Source organism: Platichthys flesus, chromosome 10 (genome assembly GCF_949316205.1).
Source record: "Platichthys flesus chromosome 10, fPlaFle2.1, whole genome shotgun sequence".
NCBI classification, from domain to species: Eukaryota; Metazoa; Chordata; class Actinopteri; order Pleuronectiformes; family Pleuronectidae; genus Platichthys; species Platichthys flesus.
This window is the reverse complement of record NC_084954.1, coordinates 4,991,483-5,015,506: the sequence shown is the minus strand read 5'-3', so window position 1 is coordinate 5,015,506 and position 24,024 is coordinate 4,991,483. Positions and strand designations below refer to the sequence as shown.

Sequence of the window (24,024 nt, the reverse complement as noted above, 5' to 3'; positions counted from 1 at the left end):
AAGAGCCGGTGCCTAATAAGAGCCATGCCATTGAGAGGGAGAGAGGGAGAGAGAGACGGAGAGAGAGAGAGAGAGAGAGAGAGAGAGAGAGAGGGAGCGAGACGCAGTGGAAGTGTGGCTGTGTCTGACTCTTGGCTCCAAGGTTTCTGCTAATAGATCTCAGCTCCCTCAGTGTCCCAATTAGCTGGTATGTTTGCTTGGTTTATGAATCCATGTGGATATTAAGTGTGTGAACAAGCGTGTGAACAAACATGTACAGTGTGTATGCATATCTGTGCATATCCTGCACGTCTGTTATTCAGAGTACATAAAAACATCTCTAAATGTCAATTATAATCAGAAGAGACGCTATTCTCTTTTTGCATTTGGTTTAAAAAAAAGTTTTTTCTAATTCAAGACCAAACAAGATCCCTTTAGGCTGCCTCGTCCTCAGCAACAGACCGTCCATCAACACCAACACATGGCAACTTGAGCAGAAAACAAACAGATAAAGCTGTCCACTTTTAGAGCAGCTTTTATCACTTTTTAAGGAAGAGCATTACAAAGAAAATAGTGGGTGCACTTTTAACCCTGACCCCGTGTGAGGACGGACAGGCCGAGCTCAAGACTTACCTGTAATAAACCCCCAGAGCTGCTACACGTGACCATAAATCACACTGTGCGCCTTCAAAGTATCAGATATCGACTAATACAACACTGCTCACCCCTCGGCTTTTATCCCGCCTCTCCTTCTGTGTGCCGGTGGTGGTAATGCCTTCAAAGTGCAACCGTCTCACTTTTTTAAAAGGCACACTGGGCAATTTATTTACCAAGAAACTGCTGCCATAAATGACAGAGAAAGCCGTACAATTTACTGACAAGTAGTGAATGGGGCAGGGGGGCTCAGAACGAAGCCAGAGGTCTTGGCTGGGCCTGTGAAAGACTATAAAGCTTTAGTAGAAGCCCACGACCTGTTTATGGCTGGCTGAGACACTGTGGTGTGAGGCTCTTGATCACTCTGCAGCTCGGGACGGCTGCCGCTCTTGCATAACAGGAGATGCTAACGGAAAACAAGGCATTAAGCACAGCGAGTGCATTAAGTGGCATCTGATATGATCCGCTGCGAGTCCACATCCCGCTCGGGAAACAGCCGGCTGCTCCACAGGAAAAAAAGAAGGGGAAAATGCTCTGACCCTTTTTTCTTAAATTAAGTAATAAGGCAAAAAATGTTCAGTCATTTGAAAACATAAAACATCTAAGGTTAACATTTTGTGGGGAATGAATGGGTAAATGATGCATTTCATTTTCCAGAAAATGGCTCAGGCCCTTGGCACCGGTGCTCGTTTGAGTGGAGAGCGAGTGCAGTGCTTGCCAGGCTCGCTTGAGATGGGAAAAATAGACCTGGTACTGCACAGACCCACATGCCCACCGCGAGGATTCATAACAGATGTGAACCCAAATGGCTCTCGTAAGTAGCTTAAACCTTAGGTACACGGGTTTCACAATAGATGACGAAACGTGAGTGTTTTCTGGCGGAATGTGCGGCTTACCTGGTCTTCACCACATCGAGGGGATGCATCAGGCAGATCTCCACCAAACCTAAGGATAAAAAGAGACAGGATTAGTTTCTTCAACAGCCAAAGATATAAAAAGGTGTATGTTGGTTGTGTTCAATCGCGTCTATCAGTTTGTAATCCCGCACGTTTATAGTCTTAATAGAAAAGCTTTATTTACACAGAATTATTTGCAACCTCCTCAATAAGTGGCTACAGGGGCTTTGGCAACTGGGACTGGCTGCTTGATTGTTGTCAAGCAGTCCTGGTGTTAACTACTGGTCAGCACTACGTACCCCAATACATCCTCAGATCCAATCAATTAGACATTGGAAAGTAGGATTGGACGCTTGTGGCCATATATTCCTCTCGCTCTGTGAACACAAGTGCATCCTAGGCCCCACTGAAGGGCCTCCTACTCAGGTGACATCCTCTGACCCACTGCAGCTTCACAATGAATCCAACGGATTTTAACGCTTTTCAGTGTCCGTACATGGATTTGTCTGTGACTGCCACGGTATCAACATTGACCAACAAATAATTTTGTGATCAGATTTCTCAGGAACTATGTTTATGCCAGGGCCTTTATGAACAGGGCCTTTAATTCCTTGTTACTGTTGCACACTCCTTGCATTTAAGTCTCCATGCAATCATTTCAAAGCAGCTATTAAAAGCTAAATGTTTGATGAAATAAACTTCTTAACTCCTTGAAAACCTTGTTATAAGCCTGATTATAACTCAGATTAACATAATTGTCTTTGATTCTTGGTGTTTTGAGTCTTGTGCCGTTCCAATGTGAAAATGGTCTGAATGAGTGATCCAATGAGACTTGTTTTAAAAGCTTCTTGTGAGGGACTATAGCTGCCGACATGTCAGCTGGAGCTACCGACCTTATCAAACATGTAAACCCAGGACATGAGCATCGTGCCAGCGGCTGGAGAATCAATGCAGCCGAGTGATCAGTGAGAGACTTTCAAACACACGCTAACTATGTGCATCTGTGTTGAAAAGCCACTGCTCTGGCACGGAGGCCTTCTCCCTCAATCAGGATCTTTACTTGAATACACAATTCGCACTGCATCCCTTTACTGGTGCTCCGAGGGCTTCCCTTGCAGATTCCACTGTGTGTGTACACAGCTGCTCTGCTATATGGGCTCTTTCTAATTTGCTCAATTAAACATATTGTCTATAAAAGAGTGTGTCTTCTGGGGTTTTTCCAGGGAAGTAATTATCAAGTGAAATACCGCAGAAAAATTACTTTGTCTACAGTTGTATCTTGATGTATGAATGGGAGAAACCAAAAAAAAACAAGTGAACCCAGCTACCAGCAGGCAAGAGTCTAAGTAGATTCCATCTGTTCCGGCTCAGTTGACCTGACTGTGGTTGTTAATGATACCGCGCTGAAAAGGTAAATACGAGCCTTGAAATGGACATATCATTTTCAGGCCGTTGCTATTAGTAGGAGAGCAGTGGAGATGAGTAGCATCAAACCTTTCAGCAGGTAATCAGATTACGTGATGAAACCAAACCCGCCTTTCTGCTTGATCAACCTGTGTAAACACAGAAGATGCTGGGAAGGGACTGAACGTGCTGCGACAGGTGATCGAGGGGAAAGAGAGGTTTGCAGAATGCCATTTAAACGGCATACTTCAACACTTAATGAGAAAGGCAAACATGCTGAAAAAAGAGGAGACAAAAAAAAACAAAAACTTCCAGAATTCTCCTGCAAACTTTTGTGCGACACAAATTTAAGCCAGGTTCACAATATGCAGAGAAACATGTCCTGCAGGATCCCTCTATGAAGACTTACTGGCAAACCAATTGGCCCGTAAGTTTGATTTTATAATCTCTGCTGATCTGTTTTGATTCGACATCAAGGCAGAACCTTCTTTTTCATAGACCCACAGGCTTCAATATGGATGATGTTAGATCACTGTCCAGACTCAAACAGCGTCTTCATAAGTGAATCTGAAAGCTGATATTTCATTTTTTTAAGTCGTCACGTATTTGTATGGTTATGTTTAGCAACAGATTCACATGCACAGTAACTGAGAGATGGTATTTGTCTCATGGAACTATACTTTCTTTGTGCGGGGAGAGCATGTGTCCCTCATAGTTGTACGACTGGAAAGGAACAAAACAGGCTAGAGTCTGGACAATAATCTAGATTATATTATTATAGATACACAGAGAGGTGGGACAGGAAACAGCAGCTCAGAACACACAGGGTTTCTGCTGGATTCAAGACTTTAAAATCAAACTGACACATGTAAGTCAAGTATGACAGGTATGGAGGAGAATCAAATTATTTACACTTCCCCATACCTGAATACAAGGTGAAATAGAGATTCACCCTTGAAATGCTTTGATATCTTGCAAGGAGAGACGGTGGGTCTTCACCAGAGCCAGCCAATTACAGCTTGTTAATATCTGTATCATTGCAAAAGAACTAAAACTCACAGACATTACAAGCTATGCATACCTCATAACATTTCTCTTAAAAAAAACTTGACGAACGCAGCATTAAATCAACATTAACGTAATAAAGACATCTTGTATCAAACGAAACATATTTTACATGGTTGAAACTTTTTAAGGCCTAAAATTCAGATAATCCCTGAATTTTTTGTATCCTGGTGAAAGTCATGCACTTGGAGAGGTTATTGTTGATAACCAAGAAGAAAGCACTTGAGTGGGTAACCTGTATACCTGCAAGTGACCAGAGCATGTTTGCACATCTGGATTTAAAATGATTCACTAGAGATTTTGGGCCTCATCGTAAACCTCCGATTACAGGAACTCCTGAAGGAGATACGTCTCCAGACGCTTAGCAAGGTAACATTAGTTAACACACATCACTAATTAGGAGACTTGCCCTCACTTTGAAATTCTGATACAGTGATTAGTTCGGCATGTTTAAGTGTGTTCAGTTCTCAGGCTGTCAGTGTTTCAGCAGTGAAGTGGACCAGTCTGTTTAGATATGAGGACAACGTCAGTTATCAATGCGTGTGGTGTTGTACCTCCAAGATGGCAGTTGTGGAAGGATTAAGAGATGACAAGTACAATGCAAAACTGGGTTGTGTTTGTTTGAGCATCTGTCAAACGCCCTTGCAGACGACACACCTTGAGAACAGCTGATGGCAGATGAGATGACAGGCTTTAGGAGTTGGAAGGAAAAACCTCAACAGGAGGAAGTCTACGAACATAGTACTGGACTGACCTTTGTAGGACGCGCTGCCTGACAGCGAGTTCTGCATGTAAAAGGGTTGTCTTTGTCTAATGCCTTTCAGTTGGTTGTATATAATTATGTGTGTCACAAAAAAAACAAAGTTAAGTCCCTTGCTTCTGGTTGTTGATTATTATATCCTTGAATGCCCTTTGGCAGCACTCAGTCAGAATATGCAAAACAGCAACAAGGAATTTTGTATTTTTTTTTCAAATGAAAGTGAGAGTCAAGAGAGAACAATGTGGTTCGGTGCCTTGTCACTCAGATGACACACAAAAAACCGCCTCTTCAGATGAGGGCGTTGTTTTAATCCAACAGATCCACAAAAGATCAACCTGTCAGTGTAATGCATTTTGATCTAATGACGCAATGCTTGGTGAAGCAACTAATTAGAGATATTTTAGGAAGGGGATTGTTTTCACCTGCAGGTGCACAGAAACAATTTGATGATACATAGAGTATCATTGTTCTTTATTTAGATTCAGGTTTGATCGGTGACGCATTAAAACCTTCATACGACAAAGCCTTAAGACACCAAAACTAGGTCACGTCCACATGCCCAGTGAGAGGCAGCTTCCCTCTGCACTGTGCCTCAGAGCTTCATGCTCCTCTACTCCAGCTGTCAGCACGTACTACTGTTTAATCGACTAGCGCAGCAGTAGTGAACCCACGCGCTCTTAGAACTTCACACCCCTCCATAGCCTCTGATGCACTGAGCAGGGAGAGGACAGACTGGAACATAGGCCGATTTGAGGGCTCTTGTTTATCCACCCTCGACACGCGAGTGCCCAACAGGAGAACTTCCGGGGCACTTTTGGTAACAACCAAGATGGCTGCTGCCGATGTGGAGAATTCTGATGAAGTCGCAATTTAGACGGGAATGAATGCACTCAATGATGGAGTTGATTCTACGATTCTTTTACCTCTAAAAGCTCAGCATGGTCTGACCCGAGTTATATCATAGTGCTGCTATACAGATATATCGGTACTCCCTAAAGTTATCAGCCCCCAAAATCCATATCGGTCAGGCTCTAAATAAACACCCCTTGGAGAATCCAAAATATACACCGGAGTTTCTGAGCCAGTGACACCAGGCTACAGTGAAGGCAAAGTGAAGGGATGATGCTACGGAGTGACGTAGTTCTGACTCCAGCTTCTCCTGAAGGTTACGGTTCTGATTTTCTACTACCATCATGCACCGAGTACCTTTTCCCTTCTCTCTGCCCCCACATTTACTTCTGTCTGTCTCTCAACAGTTCATTAATTATCATTAAATGAAGGGTTGCTGACTCGTTAATAACAACTTTATATCCATAATTATCACTGTTACTGTTTTCATTCTAACAACGGTCTCTCCTCTCTCTAAATAACTCGGGGCCACGAGAAATGAATCTGCTCTTTACTAACAAGACCTGGCGGACGGAACTGAGCTGAACAAGCCTCTTGGATGAGAGATGAGACGTTTCACTAAATCACATGATGTAGCCTCTAATGAGCTTTAGTTTGAAACACACTGTCTGCACTGACTCCGAGGACACACTGCTGTGGAAACGTTTGCAATTACTAATCAATAAAAACATGTGGACTTGTTTTTGTGCGCCATGATCCGCAGAATGTGACTATGTGGATTTGGCCCATTGATGACAGGTTGCGCCTGGTGCATCTGGAAACAGGGAGAGATTGAGATGTACTGGTTAGCGGTCAGTGATTGACTTAACCGACCAGAAATTGTTTGATACTTTCCATATCCTTCCCCTTAAGGAGAGTACGGATCGCTCAACAGTGTCGTGTCACTTTGGTGAGGGCACGATTCTCAGAGAGAAAGAGAGAGAGCGATGCAGAAAGTCTGTGGTGCTGTGAATCCATTGCTCCTACGTGTCAGGTTGGTTAAGTTCGGCTCCAGCAGCTGACAAAGGTTTATCATTCTCTGCGATGAGGATCTATATCTTTCGTGAAGATACTCATCAGAGTAGGCACAAGGATTTTGTGGGTCTCTGACCCTTGTCGTCCTCAGAGACCCTCGAACCAAGCTCCATAGGATCCTCCAAGATTGGTGAGGTCATGTTTCAAAGGAATTCATACTGGTTGATCTCTTATCTCCACCTTAACCTGCAGGTTTGCCGTTCAGCATAAGTTAACAAGGTGATCTACCCCGATAAGAAGTGAATGAGCTTCGTAAGACTAAACCTGAAGTGTCCCCGATAACCGCAAATCCTGTCTCCTGTCTCAGCAGTGCAGAGGTGTCCCTGGGACGAACCCAACCAGTAGCCTCACTGGTAGCTCCACTAATGCCACCACATTATTGGCAAGAAATTCCATGTCGTTTGACGACTTGCCCTCCAAAAAAAGAAGAAGACCATACATCATGCAGATGAGATGATTATCTGAGTTGGTTTTGGCCCGGGAATGCACACAGTTTGCTCCCACGCAAAAAAGTGAGAAAGAAAAACAATAGTGCGCCAGGGAGCGATTGCTCAACGGGTGCAGGTGTCATCCATCATACTGAGACACACTGAATGACTGTAATTCCCAGCAGCCACAGGGAGAAGGTCACTGCCACAGGAAGTGAGACTCCCCAAGTTAAATGGACAAATATATAAGAGACATACCGGCAGTTCATTTCACACGCTTACTTGACCCTGTAAATGCTACAGCCTCTGATGGTAGCTAACTAACTAGTTTACTAAATATGTTAATAATGGTTTCTTAATTGTTCTCATTAAATTATGAAGAATTTGATTCATGATATTTAATTTTGGGAAGAGGTGGTAATATGAAAATAGACGAGATGGACTTTTTGCATCCTTGGTTTGAAAATAAACAAACGTGAAAAGGCTTGTTTCCTATTTTCCCATCAAAGTGATTCAGAAATGAATTAACAAATCGCTAAATGTTTTGGGAAAATGACCAAAGAACATTTCTCGGTTCACTGAGAGCCCAAGTAGAAAATGATAGTTTGTCCTGAGGTTTCGAGGCGTGGGATGAGGAGTACGAGTGTCATGATGACAGAGCTTCACCTCACAGGCCCACTCTGGTCTTAACACGAGCTCCTGACTGAACCTGCAGGTGATATTGCATACCTGCGTGTCCTCCATTAATACTTTTCAAAACACAGCGATCTGGAATGCTAAACAAACCCTGCGAGCTGCTGCTCCCCGGCAATTTGTCATCTGCAGTAACAAAGCCAAAGTGATATCCATCAGCAACCGGGCCAGACGCTCCGATTCAGAAACACTGATTAGATTTGAAAGAATGATAGAGTCGATTGCGATAAATTGAGCAATAAATTAAAGATGTGCACTAAGATATTGCAAACTCCAGGGAGATATAAACAATAAACAAGAGATAGAACTAAACTGGCCCTGAGTTTAACACCACCAAACGCAAACATAAATCATAAATGGGAATTTAATAAATGCTGGATCCAGGCCTTAATCCCAATCTACACCAAAATTCAATTAGCTCTTCCCAGGCCCCATACCTCCACAAAGTTTGGTAGAAATTGTTTTTAGTAGTTTCTGCATAATCCTGCAAACAAAAATAAACTAAACAAACAAACTGACCAGATTGGCTTTTAAGATTAAGATTAAGATCCATTTATCAGAGTAGAGTAAATACCTCTGTGCACTGGATCCAATTGAAATGCAAGGTCCAACAGTTCCCTTGTCAAAGCACATTAAAACATACACAGATGAAAGGATAACCCAATTGATCAAATTCCTTTTTTCCTCCAGACTTGTTAAACCCGTTTCTCCTCAGACATTATACCAGAAGGTGTTGATGTGTTTATCTTTCAGAACCCTACAATTAACATTTGTCTGACTACATTTTTCTGGCACATTAATGTGTTACTTTACTAAAATAGAAACCTACTGCGACAGGGGATCATAAATTCACACCGAATTCGTTAGAAAACACTTGCGGTCGGCATAAACAAGGAAAATCTAGGAAGTGGATGATATAAATGTAACAGAAAAAGGTAGAGGAATAACATGAGGTCAGCTGGTTTGGGTCAGACCAATAAACCATAGTTACTACCAAGTGAGGCACACTATGGTATTGAAATACTGCCTTGGAGCCAAACCTGTTTTTAAAGCAAACAGCCGGTGAAACAATTCCAAACTGATCACATTAAAATTGAAACAGAGTATAAACCATTTTGATACAGTAATGGCACAAGCAATCTATCATAAGCACATGTGTAATCACCTCATAGGGAGAAGGGGCTTGTGGTGAAAGAATTGCCTGTAATTCTTCTAATAAAAAAAAGTAATGTCATTAATGCGGAAGGAGACAACCATTACTAAAAGTGATTTATGCTCTTAATCCAGCTCTGTTCTTCTGTCAGCAGTGGTTAAAACTATTCTCAGCAAATTAGCAGTGAAAAAAAAATATAACCCAAACCAGCAGGAAGAACGTATTACCTCCATCTCCTAAACCAAACACAAGTACAGAGGAACTGATTATGTAGGAATCTACATATTTATAAGACCTTATGGCTCAAAACATCTGGAAGCAGACAGACAGAGAGCGAGAGAGAGAGAGAGAGGGGGAGTGAGTGAGAGAGCGCCATTAATCACATATATCACCAATCAGGCTTCCTGTCCTGGGACGCGCAGAGGCATCCCAGCTCACTCCCCAAACAGTCCCTAATTCTGCACTTGAGAAAGCTCAAAGGGTGCCTAGAAAAACAAGCGGGGTCATCTCCAATGACAGCAGGGGATTTCTTAACTGAGGGCCCCCCCGATGATAGGTGTCATGGCACTCTGTAGGGTCCTGTGTCAGCAACGAGGTGCTGCTGCTGCTGCTTCTTTTCCAGCTACCATTTCCTCTAAGGGTGGATCTCAGCAGTAAAGTTGAAGTTGGATAATTTCAGGTGTGTAAAATGTTTCATTTTCAATATCGGTGGGTGTTTACTAGTCTTCTATCTAACTTCAGGACTGGAGAACCGAGACACAGCAATCTGTTGCCCCCGCTGCAGGCACAGCTTCTTTGGGCTTTCAATTACTTCACTAACGTCACAAAGCAAATTTTCATTTCACATTCAAATAAACACCAACATGCAAATCAAGAAATTTCTATATCTAAGTAGCCGCTCAAATTATTTTTCAGTCACCGTTTATGTTTGCCAATATTTAAAACTTATTTAAACAAAAATGAACAATGTAGAAAGGATGTGCATTCACGTTCCCGTTTAGTTTTTTATAACTAAGTTTAGGAATCTTTGCCAATGTTTTACTTCCCAATATCGGGATCATCAGACTCTAATTGACATATTTCAAACTTTATATTTTGTACATATTACACATTGCACCCACTTGCCCTTGTTATGTGGCTATTTTGGTCTAATCAGGCCTGTGGTCAAAGTATTGCTAGTTAAAGAAGCCCAACATGTAGACAACCCTTAGATGGATTTTGGAGAATCGTCACACCCCTGGTCATAAATCTAAATATCTTTCCAGGAAATTCCACAACAGTGAAGACAGTTTATAACTGGCACAATTTTTCGATTTTTGCCAAGGTAAACTGAAGGAGTTCCTAATAATTGGGACATGTATCCTGCAGAGCCTCATCACATCCTGCTAACAGATCCGGGGGTTGGTCATTGTATGACTTGCAATGAAAAGATGGAGAGAAAAAAAAAACGACAACCCACACATTTACTTTACCTGACACGTTTGCCATCCCTCATACCAGTTGGCCAACACCCAAAATCAAACAAGTTATTGGTTTCTTCATTGTTAGTTTTTTTACCAAATGATGAATTTTAACAAATTCTAAATGAATCATGCCACATACTCTGCCAATATATCTTGTTTGTGATTGACGTATTGATTTTTCAGTTGAGCTGCTGTCACCAGTTGAGATTTATGGTTGAAAGTCATCCGTCATGGCACAATTTTCGCCTCTAGCAATAAACGGAGACAGCTAGGCTATGTCCCTGTCTGTCAAACTTCTGCTGAACTCTGTGATATTGATGGAAGATAAAGGTTTGTGTGTGTGTGTGTGTGTGTGTGTGTGTGTGATAAGTTCATGACGGACTGACGTGCCGATAGTGCAGCACTGTGAGTGTCGGGAGCGTCCATTACTGTCACTGTTTTCTTGACACCTGTGGTCACATCCCCCCCCCCCATACATGCCATTACATGCAAATAGCTGCAACAGCAGCGCGGAAGCGAGTGACAGGAGGGAAAGAAAAGGGGACAAAATGAATGCAAAACCGGGTGTAACTGATGTTTGAAAGGAAGTGCTCCACGTCATCTCAACCCGACTTCTCTAACGAGGTTTTTTTCTTTAAACAAATCGTCTCCAACTCCTGCAGGACACCTGTCACCGACTAAATAAACAGTGCAACCCCACAACAATGGTCAGAGAGCCTGAAATGTAGTCCGACAAAAAACAGCAGAGGTTGCAATATCAGTGGTTCCCAGACTTAGAGTCACAAGATACTTTACCTGGTTGCAACAGAGCAACCTGCTCAAAGACATGGTCCACATGCTGAGAGGTCCACAACATAGAACAACTCTTTTAATACTTTTTTTATAAGTTGAGATTGTTCTAGAAGGCAGTTCAACACATACGTTTTTAGAAATAAAAGGTAATCTACGAACAGACAGATAACCAATGCAGAAAAGACGTGCATTTATGTTTTATAGATTCTTAATTCAATTTCCATATTTATGGTTTAACTGCACAATACCAAACCCTCAATTACATTTCTATATCTTTAGGGTTTGATAACATCCTATTAGGAATCCCTTCAACCTATATATTGATATCGAAAATGTTTCTGCACCAGCATTAGGTTCTAGTAATAACATTTAAAATATATGATGTTTACCAGGGCTCTGAGACAGACATCAGTTACTCTTTGTTAAATTAAGCAGCTGGACAAGACAGATGTTCTGCACACAGACATGATAACATTGAGGAACTACTGTAATCACATCCCAGATCCACACTCAAAGAATTTTAGCAATTCTTGCTCTGCAGCCACAAACTCAAGTTATTTTCCAACTGCCTTTAAAAGCCCGTCGGGACAGTTGCTAAACTAGCAGTTGAAAAACATTTAATTCTTAAATTCAAGTAAAAATATGGAAATAACCCAAGACCGGCATATTAGGGTTTTAACCTGACACCACTGCAGGGCCTAATTATTTCACCTGCCGATGTCACTTTGTGTACTTTCCCCAGAACTCACCTGTCAACACCATTTCATGAACCATCTCATCAGTCATCTCATCACCTCCACCCATGCCTACAGGTCAAATGCAGCCAGAACGTCACTTAGTGCTGCTGACATCACCTACACCAGAGAGATGACGGGCGAAAAATACTGTACCAAAAGAAACACAAAGTTCATCCACACAACAAACTCTTATCTGCTCCCATCGGTTTTGCAATAAGTGACTAAACAGCCCGTCAGCTCTAGAGAAACAAAATGTTTGTTTAACTTCGTGTTGAACTGTAAATATGCAGTTGAGAAATGTCATCAGAAGAGTCAGTGCTTGTGTGAACAGAATCATACACATCGTTTTGTGATTTTAAGTTATCTGGTTCAACTGGTTCTGGCTGGTCTTCAACTTCATTGTCAAGCCGAGTGAAAATTTGACCCTGGCCCATCGAAACAGAAGAGCCCCTCAAGAATGGGCAACATGTAGAACACATGTGTCACATCTGCATGAAGAGCTACACACAAAGATGAACAAAACCTCATTTCTAAGAAAGAAATGTAATAATTTAAACTGGTGATAATAACATTGACTTGTATAAGAAAAGCTGGGGCAGTCCTATGCTTACAAATTATTATTCACAACCTTGTGAGAGGTCAAAACATTTTATATTGATATTAATAGGGTGGAATATAGTGAAATAACCACTTAAATCTGTTAAAACAAACACATCTGGATCGGAACATGGTGGTAAAATACTTGCTGCTCATCCCGGTGAGATAATGTCTGATAGAAAAGTGGAAACCTCTGATGTATTTCTCCCATTTGAGCTTCTGAAAGGATTAATGTAACATAGCTTAATTAATTACCACTGCTAAAGAGTCCAGTGCTTTGAAACAATCAAAACTAACAAGCCTCTATGTTGTATGATACTTTCTTGAGCTTATGCAGAGCACCAGGAAACGGCTCATTTTGGTGAAGCCTTTACACGATGCTGCTGAGTGACGTTGAGCAGAATAGTGAAGTGGTAGTAAGTGGACTCTCCACAGTAGACACCACAAGCATTAAAGTCACCACCACGCCACCACATCACTATAACATAATCACAACGATTGACACACCCAGCGAGGCCTATAGCCTCCAGTCCTCCAGACAATCTACCTTGTGTGAACAGAGATCAGCTCATCCCATCCCCAGCCCCCAGAGGGGAGAGCTGTGTCGGTACTGTCACCTAGTGGACGGTGCAGAGAGGGGAGATTGATTAACACACAGGGAGGTGAGACTCTGAGAAAGATGGATAAGACGTGAGGGAACAAAACATGGCTCAGTGTCTGAGAGAAGGAAAGCAGCTGCAGGAGAATATTTCATTTAATGTAACAAGAAAAATAGACATAGGAAATTAACCTCTTCATGGATGTCATTAACAATGCTGTCATCTACCATTTCCTCCGTCTGTCTGTCTGCATATGGAACAAATATCTCAAGAACCGTTTGTGTGCATTAAGGGCCTGAGGAAGTGCAGTGTAGAAGTTTGTGCGATGTAGGGATGCAATGCGTTCAATGTAAACAAAAAAGGCGACCAGCCAACTATAGCAGCAGCTTCCGGGACCTATAATAGTCAGTTACAATGTCAATCACGACTACAGCCCATTTAGGAAAATGGGAACAACGGATTTTCTTGCTTGGGATTCTGCGTATTGATGCGGTGTTCCATTAAACCTCGGAGCTCGGAATTACCGACCCCCGATTCTGAAGCTGCAAATGGAACGCCCCCTTAAATTAGAATTTTGACTCGTAAGGCCGGAGGAGCCTCACCAGCTCCGACTTTGAAATCCTTGATTTATGTTAGTATGCTTAAAATCCTGCGTAATACCTTATTATGAACTGGTTTTTGCTACCAATGGCTAGCTGGCGAACGTAAACATCAAGCCTGAGCTACTGGAACACCATCAACATGAGTTATTCAGGTGTGACGTCATTCCGAGGGCCGAGCTCCGAGGTGTAATGGAATGAAGGCATGAGTCAAGCTTCACCAAACTTTGAATAAACAGATGAGCAGTTCTTTGCGGCATCAGGGTCCTGCAGGTCAGTTTTACAGTTTCACACAGAGAGCTGCAACCATCATTACCACAGGCCAAGAAAACAGCCCTCTCCAAACAGGCTTGTTTAAAACAGGCACTCCCCTAGTTTTATTAAAAAGAGACGGCGCTGACCACTCGACCGAAACAAGCATAACTTTCTCCGGAAGCTCACCTGAGTCCATAAAAGCTGATAATAGAGCCAATAATTGGGAGGGAACAGCAATAATGGAGTTTTAGTGTGGCAGTAAATTCTTTAATTAGTTGTTAACACCCTCTCTGTCTATGTGGACAGGCTGAAGCTCCCCCCGTTGCTCGCTGCTGTCTGGAACAGGCTGGATGGACTTTGAGGCAGAAGGCCCCTGACTCGGCCATCACCTTTGCTTTTAAGAGACTGTTTCATCAAGCTGCTGAAAGAAATCTAAATTTAAAAAAAGCCATCTTGAGCTCGAGATCAGGCTTGATGTTAAAAATACAGTCTGGGTAGAGATCTACACTGGGACTGGGCATCGTGCCACCTGGAAGAAAAAAACCCTTGTTGGCTGACGTTTCGGGATGCCTCATGGTGGGGACGTTCTCCAAACACACAATCTTTGCGGGTTGAGGAAAAGGCTGCAAGGTAGATAAATGCAAATGAAGCAGGGACTGAAAAACCAGCGGACATTCCTGAGGAGTGATAGGATCTTTCAGTCCACAAACTATCCATGGTAGGAGTGATACAGTAGAGGAGAGAGTGAATAAGCCGACAGGGTGGTCTGTCCCTTTCTGTACTGTAGGCGTGCTGATGGACGTGAAGTGGGGAGAAAGGAGAAGAGCAGCAAGGCAGCAGTAGCAGCGAGGGGCAGGACCTGAGACGGCTGCAGAGAAAGGGAAGCACCCGCATGGTTCACTCTCGTCTTAAGCCGGGACAGTTTAAAAGCAGGAAGCCATTACCAAAGTGTAAATGCAGTCAGCCATCACTGCTCAAACACAGACCAAATATGCCCAAAGCACATGAAAAAGTAGGGTGTGGGAGGAAGTTGGTCCTATTCAAACACAAGAAGCCTTTTTGTCCCCTTCAGAGAAAGACTCCAGGACACAGGACTAGCTGCTTCACACGTATTGTTTGCAAGCTCGCCGTGTCTTTTTCCAAACATTGCATAACGCAGCTCCAGAGGCACGCTGGTGGTTTGGGTCTGATGAGAGACAGTGATTGTGTTACATACACCAGCGGTTTTGATGCAATAATTATGCAATCAGCGGCACAGCTTTGTGTTATGTCTATGATTCATGAACATTATTTGAAATGGAGTCATTAATTGTCACAGGCGGGCGGGCAGACAGGCTTAATGGCTTACTGTGTGACGGGGCATATCTGACGGCTTTTGTTTTGGCAGATGGCCCGGTGCCATGTCGCGCACCCAGCACAGGGAAAACCGAACTCTGCCTTAATCACAATACAGGCTCTACCCAACGGCCTATCGGTGCTTTCTTAAATCATACACAAACAGACGATAGATGCGCAGATAGGAGGGACAGATTCAGAGAGGCCTGGAGAGAGAGAAACTGGTTCTTCATGTGCGGCTCCGTGGAATATACTGCAGGACAAAAAATAGCTAAACTAGAGAAATCCAAAATAAAGAGCAAACATGGCATTAGTGCTGAAATCGGAGACGGTTGAGTCGAGATGTGTGCAAATGATCACACGTCGCTCAATCTGGAAATGAGAGGCAATGCTCTCTGGTTGTTGTCTTTCAAGAGACAATCCCGGGAGCTGCTCCAGTGGCACTGAAAGACAGAGCGACTTTCTGAACCGACTCAGTGTCCGAGGTGACGCTGAGTAAAAGGTCGAGCAAACATTCTTTGAGTCCATAAGTCTCCGATTCAGAGTCAACGGAGCAAATCGGTGTTTTGTCTCGTGATGGCTTGAGATTATAGGCCTGGGTCTTTGGTTTCTGGCTTCGTGAGAGATTTGTTGCAGGTAGCCGATGGAAGCCGAGATCAGAGAGATACAGATGTTCTCAGCTGCACTTGGGAAGAATTTGCAGTAACCTTAAATTGATTCTAAAAAGGAGCACTGTATACTGCTCAGAAATAAAACGAGACACTGTGGGCAACAAATATGAATTCTGAGCTTCTCTCTGAGTTTCTTTCACATGTGTGGAAGTGAAATTGTTAATGAAATTCAGCAACACGCAAGAGAAATAACTCCATCGTCCTGTAATTGAAGGGGTCAAGATCTCCTCATTGGACAAACTCCAACTGAGCCGTGCGTGGATGTGCTGGTTGCTTTTATCCTGCGATTTGTCAGAAAAGCTGAAATAACCTCAAACTGTCAGCGGAGAATAATAAATGAGAGCCAGTTTGGAGAAAAGGGGGAGGACAGACTATTCAAAAATCAAAAGAAGATGTTTGTTTGGGCAGTTTCAAGAGGTCATATACATCATTTGATTATTAAAATGGAATAAATTATTAAACTGTAACTGTAACCGTTTATGGAGGATTTCTGAGGTTTTAGGCTATTTGATTTTATTCCAAAATAGTACATTATTCAAATAATGACCTTTAACATGCTGGTGAAATCTTGATTTATAAATTTCAGGGATCAAATGGAAACAGAGTATTTTCTTTGGGATTTGGATATGTAAAGGTTCATAAAAGTAGCAGATGACACCTTGGCTCAGGCTTCCTTCGATGTGTGGGGGCTCCAGGGTAGGAGCCAATCGGGTCCTGGGACAGATCCTAACATGTCCTAAAATAATCTGTCAGTTTGCTTATGTGAAGCCATCACTGAGGCCAGTTTGGCGACAGTAGCTGCGTGGCCTGTGTACATTTGAAGCAAGAGCGAGGCGCTGCGGTCGGAGAGCAGCAAATGCGTTTTTCGGGCAGCGGCTTTGCTATGACAGATGCAGACGATGAACTCTTGACACCAGTTCGACCGGTTTATGTTCAACATGTGTGTGTCCGTTACCGTCTCTGGTTTCCAGAGGGCTGCCCTGGCTGGTTTACTGTGAGCGTAGGTATGTGTGGGTCTGTGTGTGTCTGTGTTTGTGCGTGCGGAGGCCAGGCAGAGATGAGAGGAGCAGCAGGATCCGCAGCTATCTGGGAGGTTGAGCGTAATGACACCGCGGGGACAGATTAGGTTCCTGTCCATCAGGGTTCCATCAGGAAGACTCTGATTTACAGCCACGCTGACCAGCCAGCCTGCCCTCCACCCAAAGCAAACACACACAGAAAACACCACGGCCTCTGTGCGGTGGCAGCTGGTGGGCTCGCACATATGTTGCGTTTGGCTGCCGCGTTCACCGGCCAGGTTTAGATTTTTACATCACTGCCGAGGTGATCACTGGAGTGATTTGAAGCAAAACGACAAACTTGGAAGAACAGTTTGGTGAGTTTTAATGTTTAAACCTTTGTGCACGTGTGTGTGTAAATGTCTGTCTAGAATATATAACACTAGGCATGCTACTTACATTCGTCCCCAGAACAGTGAAAGCAGGGAGATGGACAGATCCGTTAAACAAGATGTCACCCCCGAACACAACAATGATTAATCACACGCTGCAAATTATAAGCACCTGTATGAATGAACAGCAAAGCTGAAGCCCCCTCCCACTGTCTGACTAAATGCTTTCACTCTCAGACGGCCTCCTCCATGGCCCCCACCGGCCGTGTCTCTTCTCACTGACCCTCTGCCCTCCCCCCTTCACTCCTCACTCTGCCCCCCCAAGTACCAAGACGAAGTCTTCCTGTAAAGAAATAACTCACTGCAAACACAAAAGATCAGTTTGACCTAAATGCTCCATGAAATTATAGATTTGATTTTTCATCCAGAGCTGACCTTCAGGAGCTGTTGAACCAAATATGTGATTTCTTGAAGGTGGTTTGATGTTATGTAAAACATTTGGAAATTAACGAGAGCAGGTCAATATGTTTTTTAAATAATATTGATAAACTACAAGAAGATCATTAAGATCTTAAGAAAAAGGCCAAAGTTTTTTTTAAACTTGATAAAATAAGTGGACATTAAGTTTTCATCCTATACGTGTCAGGGACTAAATTAAGTTCTTGTTTTATTCTTCTTCCTGCATACTGGATTTACTTTAAACAGACGGTGGCCCTGAAGTCATTATGCTAACAAGCCAGCCCCGCTGATAGGCACACCGGCTGATGTGAGGAAATGTGAGTTTGATTAATGTGGGCAAAATTGAGCTGTGCAGACTGCTCCCCAGCCCCAGTTAAAGGAGTCGCCTGCCATCAGGCTCAAAAGGGCTGCAAGCTGCAGAGCAGGCTCTCAGCCCCGCACCGCTCCCCAACACTTCACAGCAAATCTGCTGCAGACCTTCCCCTCTCCTGCCACACTAAACAAATGTGGCCCCTGCCTGGACCTGAATAAATCTAGCTGGTACACAGGGCTCTAAATGAAAACCATATTACAGATAGCTTACACAATGAGGGAGATGTGCTTTGTGTTTCGTGTTTACGTATATCAAATAGACCTGGGTCTCTGTTTTAGATCTTCCAGTGTTCTTAAAGTAGCCAGAGCCGAGTGAGCAGGCAACAGCAACATGGAAAACAAGGCAGACTGCATAGAGAGCTCTTCCAAAGAGACGCACCATCTCAAGGAGCCCGGCAAGGCTCGATCCAGAAAGGAGCAACCCAGGATATCTCTCACCCTGAGAGAAATTAGGGGAGCATGCCCCACCGCCGCGCATCTACGGTGGAGACGTAGAGGGGGAGAAAGGAGGGGAAGGAGAAGGAGGAAGGGGAAAAGCAAAGCCCCCAGGTACCTGCCTGTACAGTCGCCTCTCTCCAAATGTTTACTTTGGACCAGACTGGCGGCCAACTGGTTGCAATTGACCCTCTACCAGGACGAGTTAGAGGGTGAACATGAGACTTTTCCTTCTGGGAAAAAGATGGAGGGAAGCCACACACATACACAGACCTTAAGGCACACACGCACAGATGAAAAGCCAATGCAAAAAATACACAATCTAACAACACACAAGAGAAGCCTCCATTCTTAAAGAAGAACCTGCTTTTCTCAGCTGAATGCAGAGGTAAAAAAAGTGATGACAAAAGATTCAAAAGGAAAGTGGAAAAAGCTGATAAGTCAACAACAGATGCGGCAAACTACACAACTCCACCTGCCACAGGTGTTAGAGCTCAGGGCTGCTGACTTTCGACTGGTGGAAAACAGGGTGGCTGGCACACAGGACTGAGAAAAGTCAGACACTGTCAGCACCACAAAAAAAAAAAAGAAGCCCTTTGACTTAGAGGCCTCGGCTGCCATCCCACATGTTAACGGCTGGTCATCCACTCCACAGCGGGGAGAGGCTATAGGCTGTGATGGAGGAGGGCTGCAGAGAGGAGGCCCTGTGGCCACATAGACTAAATAAAACCTCCTAATCCTTATAAACTGCTCCATATGAGTATTACATCCCCAGCCCTGCACAGGACTTCCAACGGAATGGAACTCATTTTGTGGCTAAAACATTACCAGGATTCCTCCCGTTGCTTCTATAATAGGATCCGTGTTCTGCCGAGTCCCGCTCCGATGCAAACCCTCAATTTCCCCCGCAAATATCGATGACAGAACGCGCTTATGATGAAAAATGTCCCGGGAAATGTAAATGAGGGGGGGGTGCCGGTGCCGGCTATGAAATGATTGCTGTGTGTCCTTCCTGGCAAAGCAAGTTGCCAGACAAGGATCCAAACTATGCGAACAAACCCTTCAGGGATTCGTTGCGCCACAAGAAGAAGAAGGAGAAAAAAAAAAAACTAAAATAGTTGACATGCCACCCACTTGCTAAACGTGATCACACAGGCCTGCGGAGTTGATATGATTCATCAATTAAAATCACGTTTAAAACAAACATGTCCATGTGAACATTTCCCTTGTCAGCCGGCCTATTCATACTTAGCACGCAAGCCCTCTCAGCGCACACCTGAGCAGTGTAAGCATGCATCGGCCCAGGCAGGAAGCGGGGGGGGAACGGGAGCGGGCAGGTTGGCATTTCACTCCCGGCCAGTCATTTGTCACAATTGTCACAGAATGCACAAACACAAATTACTGAATTATAACTGCGGATGTGTGTGTCCTGCCTTGGCTAAATCAAGGCAGCGCTGGGAGCTGTCATAACAGAGGGGCTGGGGTCTGGGCCACCATGAGGGCGGAGGAGGAGGCCGGCCCCAGCTTAGCTGTTAAAGTCGTTAGTTGCTTATCAGGGTAAACACAACATGAGTGCGTGAGGGGCTGATATCGAAGAGGGAGGGGAAAATGAAACAATGTGAATGAGACAAATAGTGAATCTGAGAGTATAACCTATGACAAGGTGCTACCGTTAGTGTTTGTAAAAACACCAATACATCATTGTCACTGCCACTGTGATATATTGGAGGAATTGCTGTAAACATGACGGAGGTAAACACGAGCGTCTGACTCCCACTAACCTTCCAGTTTCCTCTCATTCATGCTGCTAGCAGCTCAACATTTTATTGGAAAGGATAAAAAAATATATTACCAGGAGAACCAAACTGAATACGGCTGAAAGAAGTGATTTAATTACTATTCATGAAATAAACATTTTGAAAAATAAATAATCGCCCAAGCAAAGTTTAAAAATACACATTAACTTTGGCAAAGAGGATTTGCTACTTTTGCATCGTGAATATTTTTTTAGTTTTAGATAGTTGGTCAGACAAAAAACTTTTTTTGCGTTTTGCTGATATTAATAATTGGTTAAATAATTTGAGTACGACGTGTAGAACTAATATCTCAACGTAATGATGACAACTTTTTTAAGACGATATTTTACACTGAGAATTAGTTTTTCCTTTTTTAAAGTCAATGAGAAGAAAATCTAACTGTACTGATGAATGATTAATCATTTAAGAAAAATACTGTTTTTACCTGATACCTTTTTCACAGCACACTGAATAATTTTGGCTTTAGAACTGTTGGTTGAATAAAACAAAACTAATCACCTTGAGCTTCAGGAACTTTTAAAAGCCATTTACAGGACTTGACATTTCACAGACAAATTACATTAGTTCGTAATGGGACACTGTGTTTCAGCCATCCGTATCTATCACGCTCAAAGTAAATCTCCAGTGTCAGTGAAAGCAGTGGTGGTATGTGCTGTACAGGGGAGTGTATGTGTCGAGGTGAACCGCACAGGTAAGGTGGGCCAGACACAGGAAACGTATTAACATGGACCAGTGTTTACTCTCCTAACCACAGCGCTGCCCGCAGGGACGCCGAGAAAAAGCTCCAGCCAAAGCCTCTACACACACACACACACAGACACACACACATACATACACACGGTGTCACAAGTTACTTCTGGGGTAATTACTTAGACGTGCATTCATTTCCCTGCAACTTACCTGAACCCTAACCTCAACCACTGACCCAAAAATATGCCCTTTCCTAGTTGTGGACACGACTTCTGTCCCCCTGTTGGACAAGCCGTCCCCAATTAACCAGTATTTAGTCTAAAAGGTATCCCCAAAGGTAGCCTGTCAGAAACACACACACATAAACAACCACATACATTCAGATGACCTATACAGGACAGATAGACAAACACATATAGTTGATATATATTTACTGAAAACAGACACACTACTTGCACACATTGCAGATTAATACAGGCATGTTAAGTCAAACACAGACAAATTCAGACATGAATCAAAATATACACAAACATACAAACAGTAAATTAATGCATGCATACACACACTGGCATTCAGACATAAACACACTCTCTCCCACACACACACACACAAAGTGACAAAGACATTGGTGTCTCCACCTATCCACATAGACATTCACACACTATCCATTAACACCTACATAAAACACCTACAGGCACCGCTATTCTATTAGAGGTCAGCGCCCAGCTCCTCAATTTCATGGCCCATGTATGACGGCAGTAAAGGTGAATGTGATGACAGACGGGCAGCTGGCTGACTATCACGCACTGATACACACATGCGCAAAGGAAGATGGGGGGATGGAGGGGTAGAGGCCAGGCACCCCTGGTTGAATCTATGAGCATCAGGTGTTTACTGGAAAACACAAGTACCTGGAGTTCACCTGAGCTGCTTTCAGACATGCACTGAACTCCGCAGATCCTTCTGTATCTTCTCCGGAGAACATAAATGTGAGAATTCAAAGGTCTGACCTCGTAGTATAAAGTCCATAGAAAGTCAGAAGAATCAATGATCACGTGATCTCCACAGCGGAGTTACTACGTCACTTCCTGCCTCTGTCGCTGCAGCCGTCTGCTCCACCTCTCCCCTGAATAATGCGGAGGACTTGTTGCTGTTGTGAACGTGTCTGTGCAGAGAACCTCCCCGTGTTGTGCTAGTGTGGAAGGTGAACTTTGAGTAAACTCCGGAACCAATTCTCCATACTTTACCCGCAGGTCATGTCTGAAAACGGCTCAAGTCTCTGCCGAGCAAACCTAAAACTAAACCTCAACATGCAGGATTCGAATTTGAATCGGAGTAATAACACCTTTCCATGCACATCCATTAATATCTCCTTCCCTAACTGGTGATCTCCTTGTGCTTTTAATTTTTGCCTGGTGTCTCAATGGTATTAGAGTTGTTCTCTTCGGCCGTCTGACTTTCTCTGAGCTCCCTTTTTCTTTCCTCCCCCCCCTCTCACTCAGGAACTGGGTCTCTTCCATGGCTGGGAGGTTGTAATTTGTTACAGGCGGCTGGGCAGGCAGAGAGGTCTCCCTCTTATCTGAACAGGGGATCACCAGGAAAATCATATCAGAGGGAAGGCGTGTTTAAATATAGCCGTAATTGCCGCAATCATTTCTTGCTGTCTCTTTGACCCCCCCCCCCCCCCCCCCACCTCCTCCTGCTGCTGCTTTGGGGGCTCCACCTTCCATTCCCTTGGCTGTTCCTCCACCGCTCCGATAGCCCGGTCCCCCCCACCCGCCTCCAATTCCCTGACGTTTTCCTCCCTGGCTGTTCAGAACGACCTCCCTCTTTCTCCAGCGTTTCCTCCTCTAGTATCCAGTTAATCCCGGCTCATGGTGTGGGCTCAGGGGCTGACAGTTGCATGACAAGGAATGTTTCCCTTTGTAAGAGCCTACTTCCTCCTTGCGCAGTTTTAGCCTAATTGAAATGTTTCCTATTGAGCTCAATCAAGGGGGCAATTACCTAATTATTCGCTTATGCCTAACTCGACCCGGTACGAGTACGGCGGAGAGCTGCAGAGAGAGAGATGGAAAGAGGAGAGAGAGGAGGAGGAATGGAGCAGGAATATTGAAATAAAGGCAGTAAAAAAAAAGTGATGAGAAATAAGGGAATTTATTATAAGCAGCGTTCATCCGTCACTTAAAAGAACAGTTTTTTTTTACTGTATAACGTGCAGAGAATAGTTTGATCTAAAGTTGTGATGAAAAAGATTGAAATATATACACTGGATGAAATGCCTTACGTTGCCAAGAGGTATAAATCTGAAAATGTTAAATTTGTTTAAGAGACATTTAGTTATCTCAGTCACGGAGGATTAATTTCCCTCCTGTTCTAGAGGAGCCAGGGATCGAACTACGGACTTTGTGGTCAGTGGCCGACCAGATCTACGTTGTAACCCATGCACAGCATTCCAAAAGGTCCTGATCAGCTTTCCACGAAAGATGGGACCCAGGCCAACTGAAAACTTTTTCACTTTCTTTAACATTATATTATATAGGACGTGTTTTTGGAAATAAGGATCTTGTTGAGAAATAAAATCAGGCGTATTAAGTACTGATATGAAGTTATGAGTAAGTATTTGGTATGAAATCCACCTTTATTGTTTTTTAATGTTTCCTAAGGGGCTTTTAAAGCTTAAAATTCGTAACTCCCACAAATCTTTTGCTAAGATAATGTGGATTCAGTGAGGAATCTACAATTTATTTACATCTTCAATATGTATCATGGCAGAGGTTTATGTGCTAAGAGGAATCACCTCCCCCATTTAAAGATATGGCCACTTCTTTCACACAAATTCTGGGAAATTGCTTTGCAAA

General features: G+C 43.5%; 1 protein-coding gene across 2 annotated transcripts in view; it reads right to left on the bottom strand.

Annotated features, from left to right (window-relative positions):
- Positions 1 to 24,024, bottom strand: part of slc25a21 (solute carrier family 25 member 21) — an 82,884-nt gene that overhangs the window by 27,296 nt on the left and 31,564 nt on the right. For both annotated transcript variants that reach the window (XM_062397373.1, XM_062397374.1), the window contains one exon: positions 1,530 to 1,578. In XM_062397373.1, the coding sequence (XP_062253357.1) occupies positions 1,530 to 1,578 (49 nt within the window). The remainder of the gene's footprint in view (positions 1 to 1,529; positions 1,579 to 24,024) is intronic.